The following is a 21748-nucleotide window of genomic DNA, read 5'->3' as shown; positions in this document are numbered from 1 at the left end:
TTTTATCCATGACACACCTTTAATTGCCATTATTGATATTGGAGCGACTCATTCGTTCATTTCATTGGATTGTGCTAAATGATTGGGATTAGAAATATCTGTTATTCATGGAAGTATGGTTATTGACACTCCTGCATCGGGTTCAGTAACTACTTCTTCTGCTTGTCTGAATTGTCCTATTGGCATATTTGGTAGAAAGTTTGGAATGGACTTAGTGTGCCTTCCTCTTGAACAACTTGACATTATTTTGGGGATGAACTGGTTGCAATTTAATCGAGTTCATATCAATTGTTTTACGAAGACGGTTATCTTTCCTGAAGAGGTTAGTGTTGAGGATTTGACTGTGTCAGTCAAACAGATGAATTTAGCTGTCAATGATGGAGCGGTGGTATTTATGTTGTGCTCTTCAATGGAAGTGAAAGGGGGCGATAATACTGGTGAGCTACGAGTAGTAAATGAGTATCCGGAAGTATTTCCAGAAGATGTTAGTGAGTTGCCACCTGAAAGAGAAGGGGAGTTCGCTATAGAATTGATTCCCGGAACTAGTCCTGTGTCGATGGCACCGTATCGCATGTCGGCATCGGAATTGGCTGAACTGAAGAAACAATTAGAGGAATTGTTGGAGAAGAAGTTTATTCGTCCTAGTGTGTCACCGTGGGGTGCGCCGGTACTGTTGGTTAAGAAGAAAGAAGGTTCAATGAGGCTATGTGTTGATTATAGACAACTGAACAAGGTGACAATCAAGAATCGATACCCTTTGCCGAGGATTGATGATTTACTGGATCCGTTGGTTGGAGCTTGTGTGTTTAGCAAAATTGATCTGAGGTCTGGATATCACCAAATTCGTGTGAAGGCGGAAGATATTCAGAAAACGGCATTCCGAACGAGGTATGGACACTATGAATATTCTGTTATGCCATTTGGTGTTACTAATGCACCTAGTGTTTTCATGGAGTATATGAATAGGATATTTCACCCGTATCTTGACAAGTTCGTGGTAGTGTTCATTGATGACATTCTAATTTACTAGAAGAGTGATGAAGATCATGCAGAGCATTTGAGAGTGGTATTGGAGCTATTGAAGGAGAAGAAGCTGTATGCGAAATTGTCTAAATGTGAATTCTGGTTGAAGGAAGTAAGTTTTCTTGGCCATGTAATTTCGAGGAATGGTATCGCGGTGGACCCTATGAAAGTGGAAGCAGTATCTCAGTGGGAGGCGCCGAAGAATGCTTCGGAGATTCGTAGTTTTCTTGGTCTGGCAGGTTACTATAGAAATTTCATTGAAGGATTTTCGAAGTTGGCATTACCAATGACTAAGTTAACAAGGAAAGGACAAGTATTTGTATGGGATTCAGAATGTGAGAAAGGTTTTCAAGAATTGAAGAAAAGATTGACAAGTGCTCCGATCTTAATTTTGCCTAATCCAGCGAAGTCTTTCAATGTGTACTGTGATGCTTCACTGATGGGTTTAGGTGGTGTTTTGATGCAAGATGAGCAGCTAGTAGCTTATGCTTCAAGACAGTTGAAAATTCATGAAAGGAATTATCCGACTCATGATTTGGAATTGGCGGCTGTGGTGTTTGTGTTGAAATTGTGGAGACATTATCTTTATGGTTCTCGATTTGAAGTATTCAGCGATCCTAAGAGTTTGAAGTATCTCTTCGATCATAAGGAACTTAATATGAGGCAGAGGAGATGGTTAGAATTTCTGAAAGATTATGATTTCGGTTTGAATTACCATCCTAGTAAAGCAAATGTTGTTGCTGATGCATTGAGTAGGAAGTCATTGCATATGTCTATGCTAATGGTGCAAGAATTGGATTTAATTGAGCAATTTCGAGATTTGAGTTTAGTATGCGAAAGTACTTCTAATAGTGTTAAGTTGGGAATGTTGAAGTTGACTAATAGTATCCTTGAGGAGATTAGAAACGGGCAGAAATATGACGTTAGCTTGGTGGATAAGTTGACATTGATTAACCAAGGTCAAGGAGGTGAATTCCGAATTGACGAGAATGGTGTTATAAGGTTTGGAGACCGAGTGTGTGTACCCGATGTTGCTGAGATCAGAAAGAGTATTCTGGAAGAAGGACACCGAAGTGGATTGAGTATTCATCCTGGTGCTACCAAGATGTATCATGACTTGAAGAAGTTGTTTTGGTGGCCTGGAATGAAGAAGGAAATTGCTGAGTTTGTTTATGCTTTGCTTAATTTGTCAGAAGTCGAAAATTGAGCATAAAAAACCGTCTGGATTGATGGAACCGTTGCTTGTTCCGGATTGGAAGTGGGATGGAATTTCTATGGACTTTGTATCTGGTTTACCTAGAACGAGCAAGAATTGTGATTGTATCTGGGTTATTGTAGACAGGTTGACGAAATCTGCTCACTTTATTCCAATAAGAATGGATTATCCGATGGAGAAGTTGGCTCAGTTGTATGTTGAGAAGATAGTGAGTTTGCATGGTGTTCCGGCTAGTATTGTGTCAGATAGAGACCCGAGGTTTACTTCTAAGTTCTGGACCGGATTGCAAGAACCCTTAGGTACTAAGTTGAGGTTGAGTTCTGCTTATCATCCGCAGACAGATGGTCAGACGGAGAGAACGATTCAATCGTTAGAGGATTTGTTGCGAGCATGTGTATTGGAAAAAGGTGGTGCTTGGGATAGTTACTTACCTTTGATTAAGTTTACCTACAACAATAGTTATCATTCGAGTATTGGTATGGATCCGTTTGAAGCATTGTATGGTAGGAGATGTAGAACGCCGTTGTGTTGGTACGAATCTGGAGAGAATGCGGTGGTTGGACCGGAGATTGTGCAACAAACTACAGAAAAGATCAAAATGATTCAGGAGAAGATGAGAGCTTCTCAGAGTCGTCAGAAAAGTTACCATGACAAAAGAAGGAAGGATATTGAATTTAAGGAGGGAGATCATGTGTTCATGCGAGTTACTCCGATGACTGGCATTGGAAGAGCCTTGAAGTCGAAGAAGTTAACTCCGCGTTTCATTGGTCCATTTCAGATTACTAAGAAGATTGGAAAGGTTGCTTATCAGATTACTTTACCGCCTGCACTCGCTAATTTGCATGACATGTTCCATGTATCATAGTTGAGGAAATACTTTGCGGATCCGTCTCATGAGATTCAGGTAGATGATATACAGGTGCGAGATAATCTGACTGTAGAGACATTACCTATGAGTATTGAGGATCGTAAAGTGAAGCAGTTGTGAGGTAAAGATATAGCAACGGTGAAAGTGGTTTGGGGAGGACCAGCCAGTGGAAAAGTTACTTGGGAGTTAGAGAGCCAAATGAAGGAATCCTACCCGGAACTTTTCGTCTAAGGTATGTTTTCGAGGACGAAAACTCTTTTAGTGGGGGAGAGTTGTAACATCCCATAACTTAAGTTTATTAATTTAATTTGGATTTAAATTGAATAATTGGAATTTTAGTATTTTAATCGGATTTAATTGGAAAATGATGGAGTAAAGCTATTGGGCTTATGGTGTGATGTTAGTAAAAGAGGGGTGCTAATTAGTTAGGCCTTTTACTAAGTTGTGGTTAATTTATTTTATTTTATTTTTCATAAAATGAGAAAAAAGAACCATTTGGGGAGAAAGGAAGAACACGTGAAAAGAACAAGAGAAGAGAAAGAGGCAAGACCGTGGAACCGGAAGGAGAGCATTCAAGAGATTCATCGAGGTAAGGGGGGACTCTTCCTTTTAGTATCTCTTATGTGGTCTTAGGTAATAGGTAGATTGATGTATGGTTTGATTCAATTAGACATTGGGGTTGTTAGATTAGGGTGTTCTAATTTGGATTGAATTGATGATGATTTGTGTGAACTATTTGGTTAATAATGCGTCTAAATGATGTTTTGTGGTGTATAATTGAATATATGATGATTGTATGCCTGTATGTGATGTCTGGAATCATTTTTGGGTGAAAAGGGTGTGAAATCGCAGGGTCTGTCGCAGACTTGGGGTTTGCTGAAATCGCATGTCCGCTAAGCGGAGGGGGGTCCGCTGAGCGGAGGTCCCAACGTAGTTCGCTTCTGTTGGACGTCGCTAGTGGTCCGCTGAGCGGAGGTCTGAAGGATTCACTTCTGTCTTGCTTCGCTGAGCGAACCTTACTGTGTGTGAATATTTCTAAAACTTTAAAATAACGTATCTTTTGATCCGAGTATCATTTCTTAGTGTCGTTTTGAGCGTTGTGCAAGTAATTAAATGTTTTATATAAGGAATGATGAATATGGGCGGTGGCCGACTTTATTTCTTTAAAACTCGATTTAATTACTTGATGAGAATTGAACATTGTGTGCATATGAGATAGGTGTGACAATGTGTTTGATGTGATGATGAATTGGTTGTGATTATTATTATGATTGTGATGAATGCATGACTATTTGAATGATGTTGAAAACATGTACATACTTATTTGGTGATGTGGTGTCGAGGTGAATTGTTCATCGTGATTCGGTGATGTTTTTAAGTATGTTATGTGTGTTTCATTCATTCATATGCATTTGATGTTGGATCCCGGTGATGTTGGATCGTTGGTGGACATATTTCCCATTGTGCGGAAATTGTGTCGGTGGGACGTATCTCGATGAGGCGTAGATCGGTTAGGTGGATTGATTCCACGGTTTATTGGTACCACATGCATAGTGTCGGTTGTGTCGTTGCATTTCGTCATAACATGATTGTATGGATTCCTGTGTTATGTATTATAATCTATTATTGTGTGAATCTGAATATGTATAATTGGGTGAACGGTATATTATGATGCTTGTTATTTATGAATTGCATAATATTTACTAATTGAGAATGAGACTCACCCTTACATGTTGTCATTTTCAGATTGAGGAGTAGCGGCATTAGTGCTTGGTGAGGATGACTCGTAGAGTTTATCCGTTTATATTGGGTCGTGTCGGTCATGCTCTGATCTGTAACCCTGGGGAACAATAGTTTTAGAGTTTTATGAGATTATTCCATTTTATTTGGTGCTGGATTATATTTCTATTTGGTTGTATTTGATGATGTTTCGTATTCCGCTGTGATAAACATGATTATGTTTTGGTGAACTGTTTCCTAATGAAGCATGACTTTGACCATGATTGGTTTATTTATTTTAAATAATTGTGGCACCCTTGTGTTTATGTTTTACTCTGATATAATTATTTAAAATTACCGCGGGGTTTAGAAGGGTGTTACAATAGTGGTATCAGAGCATAGTCGGTCGTTGTGACCAGAGTCTTAGTGTCAGTCTTTCCCTTTTGTATGCGACGAGTGCGAGTTATCACTGTCGATACTTTGATTCTAATGGAATTATTTTGTGGATTAGCAGAACAATGGCTGGAAGAGGTGGAATAAACGACGATTCTATCGCTGAGGTGGAAGAAACAATGGCTTTGGGCATGATTGCTGGTGTGCTGGGAGGGAATGTCAATGGAGCTGTGATTGGTGCTGACAGGCAGTTGAACAGTTTTCAGAGGAACAATCCTCCGTTGTTCAAGGGCACGCATGATCCTGAAGGTGCTCAGAAGTGGCTTAAGGAGATCGAGAGGATTTTCATAGTCATCGATTGTGCTGAGAACCTGAAAGTGAGGTATGGTACTCATATGTTGTCCGAAGAGGCTGATGACTGGTGGATGGCTACTAGAGCTGAACTGGATGCTGAAGGTGTAGCTATTTCCTGGGCTGTGTTCAAAAGAGAGTTTCTGAGGAGGCATTTTCCTGAAGACGTTCGAGGCAGGAAAGAAATCGAATTTTTGGAGCTGACTCAGGGTAATATGACGGTACCAGAGTATGCTTCGAAATTTGTTGAGTTGGCGAAGTACTACGTTCACTACAATAATGACGAAGCTAGTGAATTCTCAAAGTGCATCAAGTTTGAGAATGGTTTTCGCGATGAGATCAAGCAAGGAATTCGGTATCAGAGGATTCGGTGATTTGTCGATTTGGTAGACTGTAGTAGGATCTTCGAAGAGGATAACCTTAAGCTAAAGTCATCTCACTCTCGCGAGTTGGTTGACAAGAAAGGTAAGAAACCTATGGATAGAGGTAAGCCATATGGTAGAGGAAATCCTAGAGTTGGGGATTGGAAGAGGCTTAGTGGGGGAGATTCTGGTGCTCCTTTAGGTGTTATAACTGTGGTGAGACTGGGCATAGAAGGAATGAGTGCAAGAGTGGAGAAAAGAAATGCTTCAAGTGTGGTAAGACGGGTCATATTGCTTCTGATTGTAGGGTGAAGACCGTGACTTGCTACAATTGCGGCGAAGAGGGTCACATCAGTCCTCACTACACTAAACCGAAGAAGGATCAGGTTGGTGGAAAAGTCTTTGCCTTGTCTGGGTCAGAGACTACTCCGGAAGATCGTCTGATTAAAGGTACGTGTTTTATCCATGACACACCTTTAATTGCCATTATTGATATTGGAGCGACTCATTCGTTCATTTCATTGGATTGTGCTAAATGATTGGGATTAGAAATATCTGTTATTCATGGAAGTATGGTTATTGACACTCCTGCATCGGGTTCAGTAACTACTTCTTCTGCTTGTCTGAATTGTCCTATTGGCATATTTGGTAGAAAGTTTGGAATGGACTTAGTGTGCCTTCCTCTTGAACAACTTGACATTATTTTGGGGATGAACTGGTTGCAATTTAATCGAGTTCATATCAATTGTTTTACGAAGACGGTTATCTTTCCTGAAGAGGTTAGTGTTGAGGATTTGACTGTGTCAGTCAAACAGATGAATTTAGCTGTCAATGATGGAGCGGTGGTATTTATGTTGTGCTCTTCAATGGAAGTGAAAGGGGGCGATAATACTGGTGAGCTACGAGTAGTAAATGAGTATCCGGAAGTATTTCCAGAAGATGTTAGTGAGTTGCCACCTGAAAGAGAAGGGGAGTTCGCTATAGAATTGATTCCCGGAACTAGTCCTGTGTCGATGGCACCGTATCGCATGTCGGCATCGGAATTGGCTGAACTGAAGAAACAATTAGAGGAATTGTTGGAGAAGAAGTTTATTCGTCCTAGTGTGTCACCGTGGGGTGCGCCGGTACTGTTGGTTAAGAAGAAAGAAGGTTCAATGAGGCTATGTGTTGATTATAGACAACTGAACAAGGTGACAATCAAGAATCGATACCCTTTGCCGAGGATTGATGATTTAATGGATCCGTTGGTTGGAGCTTGTGTGTTTAGCAAAATTGATCTGAGGTCTGGATATCACCAAATTCGTGTGAAGGCGGAAGATATTCAGAAAACGGCATTCCGAACGAGGTATGGACACTATGAATATTCTGTTATGCCATTTGGTGTTACTAATGCACCTAGTGTTTTCATGGAGTATATGAATAGGATATTTCACCCGTATCTTGACAAGTTCGTGGTAGTGTTCATTGATGACATTCTAATTTACTAGAAGAGTGATGAAGATCATGCAGAGCATTTGAGAGTGGTATTGGAGCTATTGAAGGAGAAGAAGCTGTATGCGAAATTGTCTAAATGTGAATTCTGGTTGAAGGAAGTAAGTTTTCTTGGCCATGTAATTTCGAGGAATGGTATCGCGGTGGACCCTATGAAAGTGGAAGCAGTATCTCAGTGGGAGGCGCCGAAGAATGCTTCGGAGATTCGTAGTTTTCTTGGTCTGGCAGGTTACTATAGAAATTTCATTGAAGGATTTTCGAAGTTGGCATTACCAATGACTAAGTTAACAAGGAAAGGACAAGTATTTGTATGGGATTCAGAATGTGAGAAAGGTTTTCAAGAATTGAAGAAAAGATTGACAAGTCCTCCGATCTTAATTTTGCCTAATCCAGCGAAGTCTTTCAATGTGTACTGTGATGCTTCACTGATGGGTTTAGGTGGTGTTTTGATGCAAGATGAGCAGCTAGTAGCTTATGCTTCAAGACAGTTGAAAATTCATGAAAGGAATTATCCGACTCATGATTTGGAATTGGCGGCTGTGGTGTTTGTGTTGAAATTGTGGAGACATTATCTTTATGGTTCTCGATTTGAAGTATTCAGCGATCCTAAGAGTTTGAAGTATCTCTTCGATCAGAAGGAACTTAATATGAGGCAGAGGAGATGGTTAGAATTTCTGAAAGATTATGATTTCGGTTTGAATTACCATCCTAGTAAAGCAAATGTTGTTGCTGATGCATTGAGTAGGAAGTCATTGCATATGTCTATGCTAATGGTGCAAGAATTGGATTTAATTGAGCAATTTCGAGATTTGAGTTTAGTATGCGAAAGTACTTCTAATAGTGTTAAGTTGGGAATGTTGAAGTTGACTAATAGTATCCTTGAGGAGATTAGAAACGGGCAGAAATATGACGTTAGCTTGGTGGATAAGTTGACATTGATTAACCAAGGTCAAGGAGGTGAATTCCGAATTGACGAGAATGGTGTTATAAGGTTTGGAGACCGAGTGTGTGTACCCGATGTTGCTGAGATCAGAAAGAGTATTCTGGAAGAAGGACACCGAAGTGGATTGAGTATTCATCCTGGTGCTACCAAGATGTATCATGACTTGAAGAAGTTGTTTTGGTGGCCTGGAATGAAGAAGGAAATTGCTGAGTTTGTTTATGCTTTGCTTAATTTGTCAGAAGTCGAAAATTGAGCATAAAAAACCGTCTGGATTGATGGAACCGTTGCTTGTTCCAGATTGGAAGTGGGATGGAATTTCTATGGACTTTGTATCTGGTTTACCTAGAACGAGCAAGAATTGTGATTGTATCTGGGTTATTGTAGACAGGTTGACGAAATCTGCTCACTTTATTCCAATAAGAATGGATTATCCGATGGAGAAGTTGGCTCAGTTGTATGTTGAGAAGATAGTGAGTTTGCATGGTGTTCCGGCTAGTATTGTGTCAGATAGAGACCCGAGGTTTACTTCTAAGTTCTGGACCGGATTGCAAGAAGCCTTAGGTACTAAGTTGAGGTTGAGTTCTGCTTATCATCCGCAGACAGATGGTCAGACGGAGAGAACGATTCAATCGTTAGAGGATTTGTTGCGAGCATGTGTATTGGAAAAAGGTGGTGCTTGGGATAGTTACTTACCTTTGATTAAGTTTACCTACAACAATAGTTATCATTCGAGTATTGGTATGGCTCCGTTTGAAGCATTGTATGGTAGGAGATGTAGAACGCCGTTGTGTTGGTACGAATCTGGAGAGAATGCGGTGGTTGGACCGGAGATTGTGCAACAAACTACAGAAAAGATCAAAATGATTCAGGAGAAGATGAGAGCTTCTCAGAGTCGTCAGAAAAGTTACCATGACAAAAGAAGGAAGGATATTGAATTTAAGGAGGGAGATCATGTGTTCATGCGAGTTACTCCGATGACTGGCATTGGAAGAGCCTTGAAGTCGAAGAAGTTAACTCCGCGTTTCATTGGTCCATTTCAGATTACTAAGAAGATTGGAAAGGTTGCTTATCAGATTACTTTACCGCCTGCACTCGCTAATTTGCATGACATGTTCCATGTATCATAGTTGAGGAAATACTTTGCGGATCCGTCTCATGAGATTCAGGTAGATGATATACAGGTGCGAGATAATCTGACTGTAGAGACATTACCTATGAGTATTGAGGATCGTAAAGTGAAGCAGTTGTGAGGTAAAGATATAGCAACGGTGAAAGTGGTTTGGGGAGGACCAGCCAGTGGAAAAGTTACTTGGGAGTTAGAGAGCCAAATGAAGGAATCCTACCCGGAACTTTTCGTCTAAGGTATGTTTTCGAGGACGAAAACTCTTTTAGTGGGGGAGAGTTGTAACATCCCATAACTTAAGTTTATTAATTTAATTTGGATTTAAATTGAATAATTGGAATTTTAGTATTTTAATCGGATTTAATTGGAAAATGATGGAGTAAAGCTATTGGGCTTATGGTGTGATGTTAGTAAAAGAGGGGTGCTAATTAGTTAGGCCTTTTACTAAGTTGTGGTTAATTTATTTTATTTTATTTTTCATAAAATGAGAAAAAGGAACCATTTGGGGAGAAAGGAAGAACACGTGAAAAGAACAAGAGAAGAGAAAGAGGCAAGACCGTGGAACCGGAAGGAGAGCATTCAAGAGATTCATCGAGGTAAGGGGGGACTCTTCCTTTTAGTATCTCTTATGTGGTCTTAGGTAATAGGTAGATTGATGTATGGTTTGATTCAATTAGACATTGGGGTTGTTAGATTAGGGTGTTCTAATTTGGATTGAATTGATGATGATTTGTGTGAACTATTTGGTTAATAATGCGTCTAAATGATGTTTTGTGGTGTATAATTGAATATATGATGATTGTATGCCTGTATGTGATGTCTGGAATCGTTTTTGGGTGAAAAGGGTGTGAAATCGCAGGGTCTGTCGCAGACTTGGGGTTTGCTGAAATCGCATGTCCGCTAAGCGGAGGGGGGTCCGCTGAGCGGAGGTCCCAACGTAGTTCGCTTCTGTTGGACGTCGCTAGTGGTCCGCTGAGCGGAGGTCTGAAGGATTCACTTCTGTCTTGCTTCGCTGAGCGAACCTTACTGTGTGTGAATATTTCTAAAACTTTAAAATAACGTATCTTTTGATCCGAGTATCATTTCTTAGTGTCGTTTTGAGCGTTGTGCAAGTAATTAAATGTTTTATATAACGAATGATGAATATGGGCGGTGGCCGACTTTATTTCTTTAAAACTCGATTTAATTACTTGATGAGAATTGAACATTGTGTGCATATGAGATAGGTGTGACAATGTGTTTGATGTGATGATGACTTGGTTGTGATTATTATTATGATTGTGATGAATGCATGACTATTTGAATGATGTTGAAAACATGTACATACTTATTTGGTGATGTGGTGTCGAGGTGAATTGTTCATCGTGATTCGGTGATGTTTTTAAGTATGTTATGTGTGTTTCATTCATTCATATGCATTTGATGTTGGATCCCGGTGATGTTGGATCGTTGGTGGACATATTTCCCATTGTGCGGAAATTGTGTCGGTGGGACGTATCTCGATGAGGCGTAGATCGGTTAGGTGGATTAATTCCACGGTTTATTGGTACCACATGCATAGTGTCGGTTGTGTCGTTGCATTTCGTCATAACATGATTGTATGGATTCCTGTGTTATGTATTGTAATCTATTATTGTGTGAATCTGAATATGTATAATTGGGTGAACGGTATATTATGATGCTTGTTATTTATGAATTGCATAATATTTACTAATTGAGAATGAGACTCACCCTTACATGTTGTCATTTTCAGATTGAGGAGTAGCGGCATTAGTGCTTGGTGAGGATGACTCGTAGAGTTTATCAGTTTATATTGGGTCGTGTTGGTCATGCTCTGATCTGTAACCCTGGGGAACAATAGTTTTAGAGTTTTATGAGATTATTCCATTTTATTTGGTGCTGGATTATATTTCTATTTGGTTGTTTTTGATGATGTTTCGTATTCCGCTGTGATAAACATGATTATGTTTTGGTGAACTGTTTCCTAATGAAGCATGACTTTGACCATGATTGGTTTATTTATTTTAAATAATTGTGGCACCCTTGTGTTTATGTTTTACTCTGATATAATTATTTAAAATTACCGCGGGGTTTAGAAGGGTGTTACAGGCACAATTACAAAGACGAGGGAAAGTAATAACTAGAGGGGGTGTCTGCAAGGCATTAGCCCTCCCCAAGAACTAGTTTCTCCTTAGGAACATCCCTGACAGAGTACATCACCACGGTAGCATCCTCCTCAGGTTTGTCTCCCTCAGTATTAACTTGACTACTCGAGATAGGTGAGACGGAAGGACCTGAAGGTTTAGTGATAATTGATAGGGGTGGCGAAACAGGCCGCCCGCTCTGCCCCACCTTTCCCGCCTTAAGCCCGCCAAAAAAAAGAGCGGGTTAGGCAATCTCGCCAAGTGAAAATGGGCATAAAAATCTAGCCTGCCTTGCCTAGGTGGCGGGTTGGTGGGTGGCAGGCTTGTCCGCCTATTTATTTATTTACTCTCATTTTTTTATAAGATTAATAAGCTTTTTTTTACCTTTCAATTAAAATTTTCACTTATTTTTTAGAATAACTTTTTATAAAGCATTTTATTAACAAATTTTACTTTAAATGCATATATTCATAAATAAATGTATAAATTAAAACCATCAAGAATTGGAATTACTAGAATTAACTAAAAAAGGACGGGCTCAAGACGGGACATGTTTAACGAATAAACAAGGTGGGCTTTGGCAGGCGACGGGTTTTGGCAGGGCGGGCTTTAGTGGGCGGCGGGCCCAAAATCCAAACCTAACCCACCATTTTTCGGCAGGTGCGTGGGTCGGTCCGGCAGTCCACGACCCGTTTTACCACCTGTAATAGTTGAGATGTGTTAAGGGAAAAATCTAGTAAGGTATGTTATAGTGCATTTAAAGAAAAAAGGCTCACAAATTAAGGGGTTGGATCCCATAAATTGGGTCTGCAAGAGAGCTTAGAATAATAACAAAGAAATCATGGGATCAAGTTGTCAACCAGAAGGAGTCCACATAACTTGGACAGAGCGTTGACTCCAGTTTTTGTCGACCATGAAGAAGGTTGAAACTTAGAAGATTTTGTGATGGAAGTGGTGCTAAAGGTTAGCATCGAAAGATTCAAGCGGACTAATTTGAAATTCAAACTCCAAAGGTTAGCAAGGATTTAGCTCCTAAAATAAGCGTCAGAGACATGGAGGATAGTTGCGTAGGATCGTGCAGCCAGTTGTTTAGCTTACATGCGGTTTATGAGCAGTTATGTAACTTGTAGGCAGTTATTTTATTGTTTTATAAATAGGAGATCCCACTAAGGGCTCCAGGTGTCCACTTGTACTAAAACCACTTGAAAAACTTCATAATCCCAGCGCGAGGAAGTAAGAGTTTCAAGAGTGCTAATGTACGTGAATCACCATCTTTACTTCAATGCAGTTTCCATATTTATCAATCGTTCCTCTTGAACATTTCGTTTTATTTTCATTTACGTTTGAACTATATTTTTTACTTCATTATATACGCTGTCGACTGTGGTTCTATTACGATGATGGAATTTACTATAAATGCATTCGTAGTGTATCTTTTTTGAATGTTATAAAGTTCTATCGGTCACGAGTTACCTTTAGTTTATCTTTTGTGGAAAACTTGGCTTACTTAAAACTCTTGGGAGGGGATCGTTTCTCTTAGAGTCAAACCTCTGTCGAATTAAGTAAGCCACATCTTAGTTACATTGACACGTGTCTTAGAATTAACTAGTCGATTCTGCAAGTAATCCTTAGTTTGAAGGCTTTGGGAGGACTAGCGGTTGTTTACAATTTCCACACTAAACAAGATGTCAACCAACTTTTCATCATGAACAACCCTAAACATGTCCGTCCATGGGGTTAAAGTATATCCCAGGGTGAATAAACTTTATCTGTTCATTTTCTCTCTTAAAGTAGATATCAAAGGTCTCAATCAAATCATCCTTTAAAATAATGACCTCGTTCTCCAACCCCCTCTAAGTGCTGAGAGCCTACTTTAATTATTCTCATAGCTCATACTCTATGGTGGCAAAGTCTTGGGATTTGGAATATGTATCCTTAAGTTTTCTGATAAGATCACCTTCTTAATTAGAGTCTTCCCTTTGGTTAAATCTCTCTGGGACTTGGAGAGCTTCGCCTTATGCACCTTATCTTCCTTGGCGGGCTCCTCCCTCTTAATTCGTTCCTTGAGGAGGACCCTAAAAATATGGATCTCCTTGAATTTATACCGCTTCGGGGAAGGATGGTCACATATCTCCTTGTAGTCCATTGAGAAATTTCTAGATAAAGAAAGACGAGTGCATGTGAAGACGCCATCTCGCCTATAATAATCACTAGAGTCGCCTTACCCTTAGGGGAGGATTCGACCTTCCGCTGCTGGATCTTTGGGACCGGGGACCCAACTAAGGCCTTTCCTTCAAGTTGGTGCTTAAACCCATGTGGATTGTGCCTTCTAGGCGACTCCCATAATTGTCTGGTCCACCGCATTGAGATTTCTGCTTGGCGAGGCGCTCTCTCATCTTATCGGGAAAATATTGGATATATTCTCTATCACAAAGATGAAGGAAAATGATTAGCACAAAATGTATCAACCATAAGAAAATGCGATATCAATTAACTCACTTATATGTTTTTTTAGAGACTCTTCGTTCCCTTGGGCCAGGGTAATCACAGTCATATCCATTGATTTCCACGTGGTTATAAGTCTAGGTGAGAGAAAACCTAGGGCAACATCCGCCCAACAGTGACCAAGGAGGAGCCATTTCCCTCCTTCAATCGCACAAACTTCTTCCTTAAACCTTTAAAGTGGTTAAAGTGAGGTTTAAGCAAAGTTATCCCAAGCAATCCAGCTAGGGTTACCTAACCCCAAGGGGTAGGCGCATTGGTACAGTAAAAGGAGAAGAACATCCCGATGGTTGGGTCAACCCCTAACCGCCAACATATAATCTCAAAGGCCTACATATGGTTTTAGCCATTAGGCTTAATGTAGCAAGAAACCACATTGAACGTTGTGAGGACCTTCACGACAAAAGAAAATAAGGAGAGGAGAACCCTATCTCTCATATAATAGGCATATAAAAATAAAAAGATGAAGTTGAAGAAGCTTTAGAAGCGACCATATGGGCTCTCTCCTTCATAAAACACGCCTCTAGGATAATCTCTTCTTCATGCTAGAAGACGAAAAAGTATGTTGCTCGTGGAGGGAGGTTAAATTGTCATCAGTGGTATAGGCAGATCTGATTTCCCTCGCATCTTTAGGCTCGAGGTCGAAAATAACCATGTTCGTCTTGCTTCCTAGGAAAACAGAAGGGAAAGGAGAGTCATTATCACTTTCACTACTGTTATCGCTCTTAGAATTAAGAGAGCTCTCAAAACTTTTGAACATACCTAGTTCCACTAATTTATAGTCAACAATCTCATCAAGACGTCTAGCATTCCTATAACAATAACTCTACAAGGTTATACGCTCGTCACAAGTGGGGGTTCAACCAAGTTACAATCCTCAGCTAAATCCCTAATAATTGCCATAAAGAAAGGGGGAAAGAAAGGGGAAAATCTCTAAATAGATCTTGAACTTGAGCTCGCGAAGAAGGAGAAAATGTTCAAGGTAGGAGAAACGGTTTGTGAACCCTAAATGAAGACATTTGTAAATGAGGAAAAGCTGGTCCTTGTCTCCTTAAATAAGGAAGGAAACTAGAGTGAAATATTTTTGTAGTTGTTATAAATTTGTAACATTTATTAATACTTGCACATCAACAAACTCATCTAGAAAACAAAGGGAGTGGAGTGTCGAAATTGAGTGGAATCGCCGACGCTAATCAGAATGGAAGACCCCCTTGCAGAACTGGAACGAGTCCAAACCCACATCCTCCAACGCATATCAAAACTCGAACAACATTCTCATCTTCCAACAAACCCCCCTCTCATCAACGACCCTGAAACTCTTTCCGACACCGACACAGTTTCTCGTCTCTCTTCCATTTTACACAGCAACGCCGTTAACGACTTCTCCTTCAAGAGAGTCGCTTCCGATTACTACGATTGGCCCCTCGAAGCCCGCCGTGATGCTCTAAATGCTGCATCGGTTCACCATCTTTGTAAAAGCATCGTTTTGGTCAACACGCAAGCTCCTTCCAATGTCGTTGATTGTTCTGATCGAAACAATTCAAAATACTATGTTGTCGTTGTTCAGGTTATGTTTTTTTTTATTAATCTGTTTTGTGAGTTTTTTCCTGGGTTAGTAAGGGTTATAATGCAATTTGTTTTTGTTTGCAGTATAGTGCTCGGTTCAATGCTGAAGCTGTGAGAAGCTTTTTATACTCTCTCAACAATGGAACTATAGCCAAAAAGAAATTCAACTGTATGCATGCAATTTTTGTTTTACTCACAGCCTAAATAAATCATGTTTTTGTGTTAAATTGTTTGGCTTTTAATCAATGTGTATTGAAATTCTGAGTTGTTTTAGAGTTGGGTAATTGTGTTGAGTGAAATTTTGTTCAACATTATGGTATTGAATTGATGAAGGGACGGGGAACATTATGATATTGAGTAAAATCCTTGTTTCTTGCTGAGTCCCCATGGCAACAGTCTTACTCTTGCATGTTGCTATAATAATTTCAATTTCCACCTGCATTGTGAATCCACCAGCTAGAGGTAGAGGAAAACTTAAAAAAACTACAAGAGAAGTTATTAAGAAAGATATCGAGATTAACGATTTGAATAGAAGCATGGTCCTGGATAGAACATTATGATAGAAGTTGATTCATGTAGCCAACCCCACTTAGTGGGATAAGGCTTGATTGTTGTATTGTGTGTCCAATTATCGATTTAGTTCTTAAATTTGACTAATGTTTGCAGGATTTATCCCTTGCCGTGTTGTTGAAATCGGGCTAAGATAGAGAAAAGCCTTGAAAAATAGGTACACAAAAGGAATAAAGACAAAGCCTATCCCATAAAATTGTAAAACATTTAGGTTGTGTTTCGATTGACTTACAAAACAGCTCACGAGGCTTATCTACTCGTATAAGCCTTTGACAGGGTATTTGGGAGTCGTTGTGAAAACAACTTAGGGCATGTCCATAAGCTCTTTACGATAACCTTTACCAAGATAACTTATGTAAACAAGTCATAGCTTATGCGAAAACAATTTGACCATATTTTCTCCTTGACTATATAAATAGCTTAAATCTCTCTTTATTTTATTGGGTCGGGGGTTTGGCAGTTTCGTGGTTGTCAAGTCAGCTGGAGCTGAATGTGTATAGTGGCTATCAAGTAAAGGCATAAAAGCTTCTATTTGGGATTGTCATCTGTAACTATTCACTAGTTAGAGATGAAAAGGTGAATATTCACATATATTGAGTTAGCCTTTAATGCACCACAACTGCATCATATGATCTCTTTTGACTTCTCCACCATGAACTCCTGCAAGCTGCAGCAAATGATGTTGCAGGGGAACTGAGGTGGTAGCAGTGGCGTAGGTACTTAAACTACCCTGCCGATCTAAGGTCTATCCGTTTTTCCATTTAGCATAGCTGAAATGTGCCATTGGAGAACTCCCCCAAGAGCTAGCTGTTAGGATGATTGTGAAAGTGGGCCAGATTCGGTCTCTAAAGTCACAGAACTGTTACTGAAGGTGGAGTTACAGTGCAGTAGTGTTTGATTTAGTTGAAGGGCGGTCCAATTGAGAATGCGACTTGGGAAGATAACACCTAATAGAGGGTGCTATTAATAGGGACTGTGTAGCTGAATTAGGCCATGTGACACCAAGTATAGAAGGAAAGCCCAAGATATATAAGTCTACTACAGGGAACGGTTTGAAAATAATGGGGAGGCTGAGCTTGAAAGAGAGCGAGGAAATGAGCTTTTTAGAAGGAGAGTAAGTTACATTAGAAAATAAGAGTGAACAGGACATCCTCATGAATTATGTTAGGAGAAATAGAGGATGACCAAGAACCTTTCTTTGGTGAGGGGGCCATTTGGCTTGGGCTGCTAGACGCATTACTGCCATATTTTCTTCTTTACCATTTATGATAACTCATCCATTGTATTCAATACAAATCACAATACCTTTCAATATTTCTTCTGTATCTAACCTATCAGAATTTTTTTATTGTATGTTGTGATCCATTTTTAATGCAGTACCCCGTCTTTATTGTCTAATTTGAACTTCTTCAAACTGCAGTAGATGAGATTGCCGGGGAGCTGAGACCGTTAACCCTTGACAATGTAGTTTTTGCATGAAAATTCTACCAGGCAGCTTTATAAAGAAAAGTTATCATCACGAAATGAGAGTTTGGGAGGTCCATACTCGGAGACACCCATAACAACCTATAGTAGAAAGGATGGTGGAAATAGACTTAGGTGGTTTGGGCATGTAGAGAGAAGACATGTAGATTTTGTTGTAAGGAGAGTAGATTAGATGGAGAGAAGTCAAAGTGTTAGAGGTAGAGGAGAACCTAAAAAACTAAGAGAAGTTATTAAGAAAAATATAGAGATTTAACGATTTAGAGAGAAGTATGGTCTTGGATAGAACATTATGCCGGAAGTTGATCCATATAGACGACCCTTCCTAGTGGGATAAGACTTGATTATTGTTGTATATTCATCACGCAAAAATGTTTTTATATGTTGTAACCCATGCGTCTCTATGGGCATCATGGCTCTCCTTATTAATCCTTTATCTTTTATTCATTTTTATTATATGTTAACAGACAATTCTTCCCGTTGTTTTTGAAGATTGAAATTTTCTATTAAATGTCTCTAATTTCTTATTGCTTAGAAGGTAATAATGTTATGTTACTTATTATACAGTGAGGCTAGCCCCTGAGGAGATATCAGCGAAGTTAACCGGATATGGGCACAATGCCGTGACTTGTATTGGCATGAAAACAGACATTCCGGTAAAGGCTGGATCTGACTTGTAATTATTATTGGAATCTAAATTCTTATCATGATAGCGTATGAGATATTGCATCCAGACAATGACAATGAAACAACTCATCATTCTTATAGTCCTCTGGGATGGCACACGGCCACTTTTGCTCTGCTGCAGCATGATGATTGAGGGTTCATAATTCTTTTTGGAATGTCCCCTCTGTAGGATTTAGATAGCATGGTGATGTTTTGTTTATAGAATACTAACCTTCATCGTCTTCATTTATTGATTGGTTGTTATGGGTTTATTTCAGGTGATTTTGGATGAAGCAATTGTTAAACTAACTCCAGATTTCTTTTGGTTGGGTGGTGGTGAGGTTGATCTTAAGCTAGGGATCCGGACATCCGAATTAATCAGATTTATCAACCCATTCATCATCAGCTGTAGTAGTAATTAATTTTGTTGGTTAGAATAGGGGTCAGGATAAATCAAGGATAGGTGTCATTTTCAGCTTTCCATTCTTGATTTTTATACTATTGAATTGTTGTCATCTGAGGAAGATGTTTATATTTCACATAAAATTTTCTGCTCTTCTGAAGAGATTATCCTATTGTATTTCATTTTATATTTGGTGAAAGTTGACAACATCACCTGAAAGAAAAGGGTAAGTTTATCCTTCTTATTTTGATTCTTTCTTACAAGTTTAACACGTGAAGCGAAAAGCTTTAGTTTTAGACAGGTCTAGAAACATCTCTAATAGGAGCATCATTGAATCCTTAAACATTGGTCCTCACTTAGTTTCACCATTAGAATGGGTACCTATGACTGTCACAATAATGTGTAAGATTTCTTGAGTCCTTAAACAGATACATTATTGTAGAGAAGTATTTTTCAAACACGCTAAAGTGAGTTTGTTAAGCTATACTATCTTTGATTGTATATTGGAAATGGTCCGAGATTAAATTGAGATGCAAGGTCTCTTTAAATATGTTGTTCTTTGTCCATACTAAAAGTTGAATGTTTTGTAATAATATAATTGGGCGACTCCACCTTAACCTTACAATTAAGCACATTGATTATGGACACAAGTACAGATGATACGTGTAGTTGTCCTTAATACTGTCTTTATTGTCAACGTTTCTATCCAACAACTTTGGTTTTTGGATAAGCATTTCTATCCAGCAAGTTAACTACAACAGGATATCAAATGTTCAGCCATTTCTATGGCCAATAAAATGCCACACATGCAAGGTTTATCTAAAAAATAAACTCGAAATGTACATCTGTGTTTGAATTAATTTAAAAATAAACACCATCAATTTGCACGATGATGAACAAACGATGAAAGATATGAAAGAGTTGAAGCAGTGAACGAGGAAAGAAATTTTTTCAACATTAAACAAATTCTTATAATTTACATAAAACTGTACATGGCAGTGAGAACAATGTTGGTTGTTATTGAGTAGCATTGGGAATTTATGAACAAGCCAATGAGGGAGCAACATAGCATATATTGTAAATCTATGAAATGCTACTGGTAAATCAGATCCCCAAAGGTGTTCTCTCCACTGTAAGTAACATAAAGAAACCCATCTTCATCCTTCTTCTCATCATATATGGCTGACATTATTGCTCCTGCAAAAAATGACAAATCTCATCAACTGATTTAAATTACACAAGACTGAGGAATTTGTGGGAGGAAAATGTATAATTTTGTGATGTTTACCTGTAGGTGGAAGGACATTGTCCACAAAAATAAAGATTGCCTTTTCTGCACTTAGTTTAATTCTTTTTCGGATAACATAGACAAACTGTCCAACTGTGAGATCAGCAGGGACAAGGTACCTACAATCAATTCAATCAGTTTGTTAGTTATGAAATTTCGTACACCAGTTCATACGGCTCATAAATGCCAGTTATACAGCTGGCAGAAATAATTTCCCAACAAATCTTTAGTTATCTGACAAGCAAATACAGATCCATGATTATCCAGTTATACAAACACCACACATTCATATTCTTACAAAAATAGACAACCTATTTAAATTCTGTTTATCTAACTCAAAAGTTCAGGACCTAACATAAACCGGAAAGTATATACAATAGAAATTGCATGCCAAAATCTTAAACAGGAATGCACTGCACTGTTTGAATGGTCTTTTCTTTAAAAAGTATGTCGTGTGTTGATTATAAAGCAATGGATGAAAACAATTTTAATTTATGTGGAGCTATGTGAGCTTGGCGTTAATGATACACACTTTTAATCCAATGAGGATATTGTGAAAAGTTCATCTTAAACATATTCAATGGAGTAGGCTTCTAAATCTACTAAATTTCACCTGCAAAGCTGTAACAATTGAACCGTTATCCTAAATTCAGAGATATTGTTCGAGAAAACCATGACTTTTCACCTTTCTCTTATTTTGGCCAATAATAAGTATATGTTCATATGTTATGTTAAAACAATATAATACAAATAGTATCAAATCAGCTGTGAAACATTTTTCTTTCCTTTTGAAGAGACAAACAATGAGTAGAAACAATTATTGTGACATATCCAGATTATATAAAAATTATAAACAAAATCTTACTTCTTCTTGTCAATACTTGGGATATCACTTCTTTCTGCCTTCTCCACAATCACCTTCAGACACATCGAGATACAATTTAGCAAAATAACAATGATCTATCATCTATCAGAAAAAATTACTAAAAGAGAACAACATTTCTTCTGCTACAAATACATGAGATGAGCCTCACCGGAATTCGGTCCGGGTATTTCTCTCTAATCCTAGCAGCCTCAGCACTTCTCTTCTCTGGAAACAAAAACAAATCATTTATTTGCACATAACTCAACTTTCCACAATCAAATAAATTAAATCACCAACCAAAAAATAAAGCAAAATAAGATTAAGAAGCTTGTACCAAGATCATGCTCTTGTTTGAAGTAACTCTTTGCCATTCTTCCTGCAAAAATCATCAAACAAAAGTCAATTAATCCATAGAAATAAGTAATTCATCAATATCCCGAATAATCAAACAATACCTAAGAAATAATCATGAAATTCACTAATAAGAACCCTAAATTCTTGCTATAAAATTAAATAGAACCCTAGAATTTCCGATCATGTTTAAGCAAAGGAATTAGGAAAAGAGAAAAAAACCTGCAATAATTTGGTGATCGATTAAGAAGTTTGAAAAGGTAAAACGTAAGAGTTGAAAAAAGGAAGCATATAATTAGGGTGAAATGAACCTCGGGAGTTGTGAAGGCGATCGAAAAATAGGAGAAGAAAATCAACGCTGTTATCTGTTATTGAACGGAACTCCAAGAAAGGAGTGTTTGCTTCACGAAAAGATAAACTTT

General features: G+C 38.7%; 2 protein-coding genes across 4 annotated transcripts; one reads left to right on the top strand and one right to left on the bottom strand.

Annotated features, from left to right (window-relative positions):
* The first annotated feature begins 14442 nt into the window (after positions 1 to 14442).
* LOC131637897 (uncharacterized) lies at positions 14443 to 18982 on the top strand. Its single transcript, XM_058908468.1, has 4 exons — positions 14443 to 15702; positions 15786 to 15870; positions 18321 to 18409; positions 18698 to 18982. The coding sequence occupies exons 1-4, from the start codon at positions 15334 to 15336 to the stop codon at positions 18839 to 18841; spliced, it is 687 nt and encodes a 228-aa protein (XP_058764451.1). The 5' UTR covers positions 14443 to 15333; the 3' UTR covers positions 18842 to 18982.
* Positions 18983 to 19752: 770 nt separating this feature from the next.
* Positions 19753 to 21748, bottom strand: LOC131637908 (autophagy-related protein 8f). Of its 3 annotated transcripts, none has more exons than XM_058908481.1 (6): positions 21638 to 21748; positions 21310 to 21351; positions 21145 to 21200; positions 20976 to 21028; positions 20111 to 20229; positions 19753 to 20019 (listed from the first exon to the last, which is right to left on the bottom strand). In XM_058908481.1, the coding sequence occupies exons 2-6, from the start codon at positions 21344 to 21346 to the stop codon at positions 19916 to 19918; spliced, it is 369 nt and encodes a 122-aa protein (XP_058764464.1). In that variant the 5' UTR covers positions 21347 to 21351; positions 21638 to 21748; the 3' UTR covers positions 19753 to 19915. The 3 variants fall into 3 exon arrangements, with proteins under 3 accessions (XP_058764464.1, XP_058764469.1, XP_058764458.1); XM_058908486.1 differs by having other exon boundaries at positions 21310 to 21353; positions 21552 to 21736; XM_058908475.1 differs by having other exon boundaries at positions 21549 to 21735.

Source organism: Vicia villosa, linkage group LG1 (genome assembly GCF_029867415.1).
Source record: "Vicia villosa cultivar HV-30 ecotype Madison, WI linkage group LG1, Vvil1.0, whole genome shotgun sequence".
Taxonomy (NCBI): Eukaryota; Viridiplantae; Streptophyta; class Magnoliopsida; order Fabales; family Fabaceae; genus Vicia; species Vicia villosa.
Note: the sequence above shows the minus strand (reverse complement) of the source record. Positions and strands in the feature narration are given on the sequence as shown.

Excerpts from the sequence above, each read along its gene's own strand:
- LOC131637908 (XM_058908481.1), bottom strand. The coding sequence starts at position 21,346 with ATGGCAAAGAGTTACTTCAAACAAGAGCATGATCTTG. Across the intron at positions 21,201-21,309 it reads CAAACAAGAGCATGATCTTG|AGAAGAGAAGTGCTGAGGCT; the intron begins GTACAAGCTTCT and ends TTTTGTTTCCAG. Across the intron at positions 20,020-20,110 it reads CAATGTCCTTCCACCTACAG|GAGCAATAATGTCAGCCATA; the intron begins GTAAACATCACA and ends CATTTTTTGCAG.
- LOC131637897 (XM_058908468.1), top strand. The coding sequence starts at position 15,334 with ATGGAAGACCCCCTTGCAGAACTGGAACGAGTCCAAACCCACATCCTC. Across the intron at positions 15,703-15,785 it reads ACTATGTTGTCGTTGTTCAG|TATAGTGCTCGGTTCAATGC; the intron begins GTTATGTTTTTT and ends TTTTGTTTGCAG. Across the intron at positions 18,410-18,697 it reads GCATGAAAACAGACATTCCG|GTGATTTTGGATGAAGCAAT; the intron begins GTAAAGGCTGGA and ends GGTTTATTTCAG.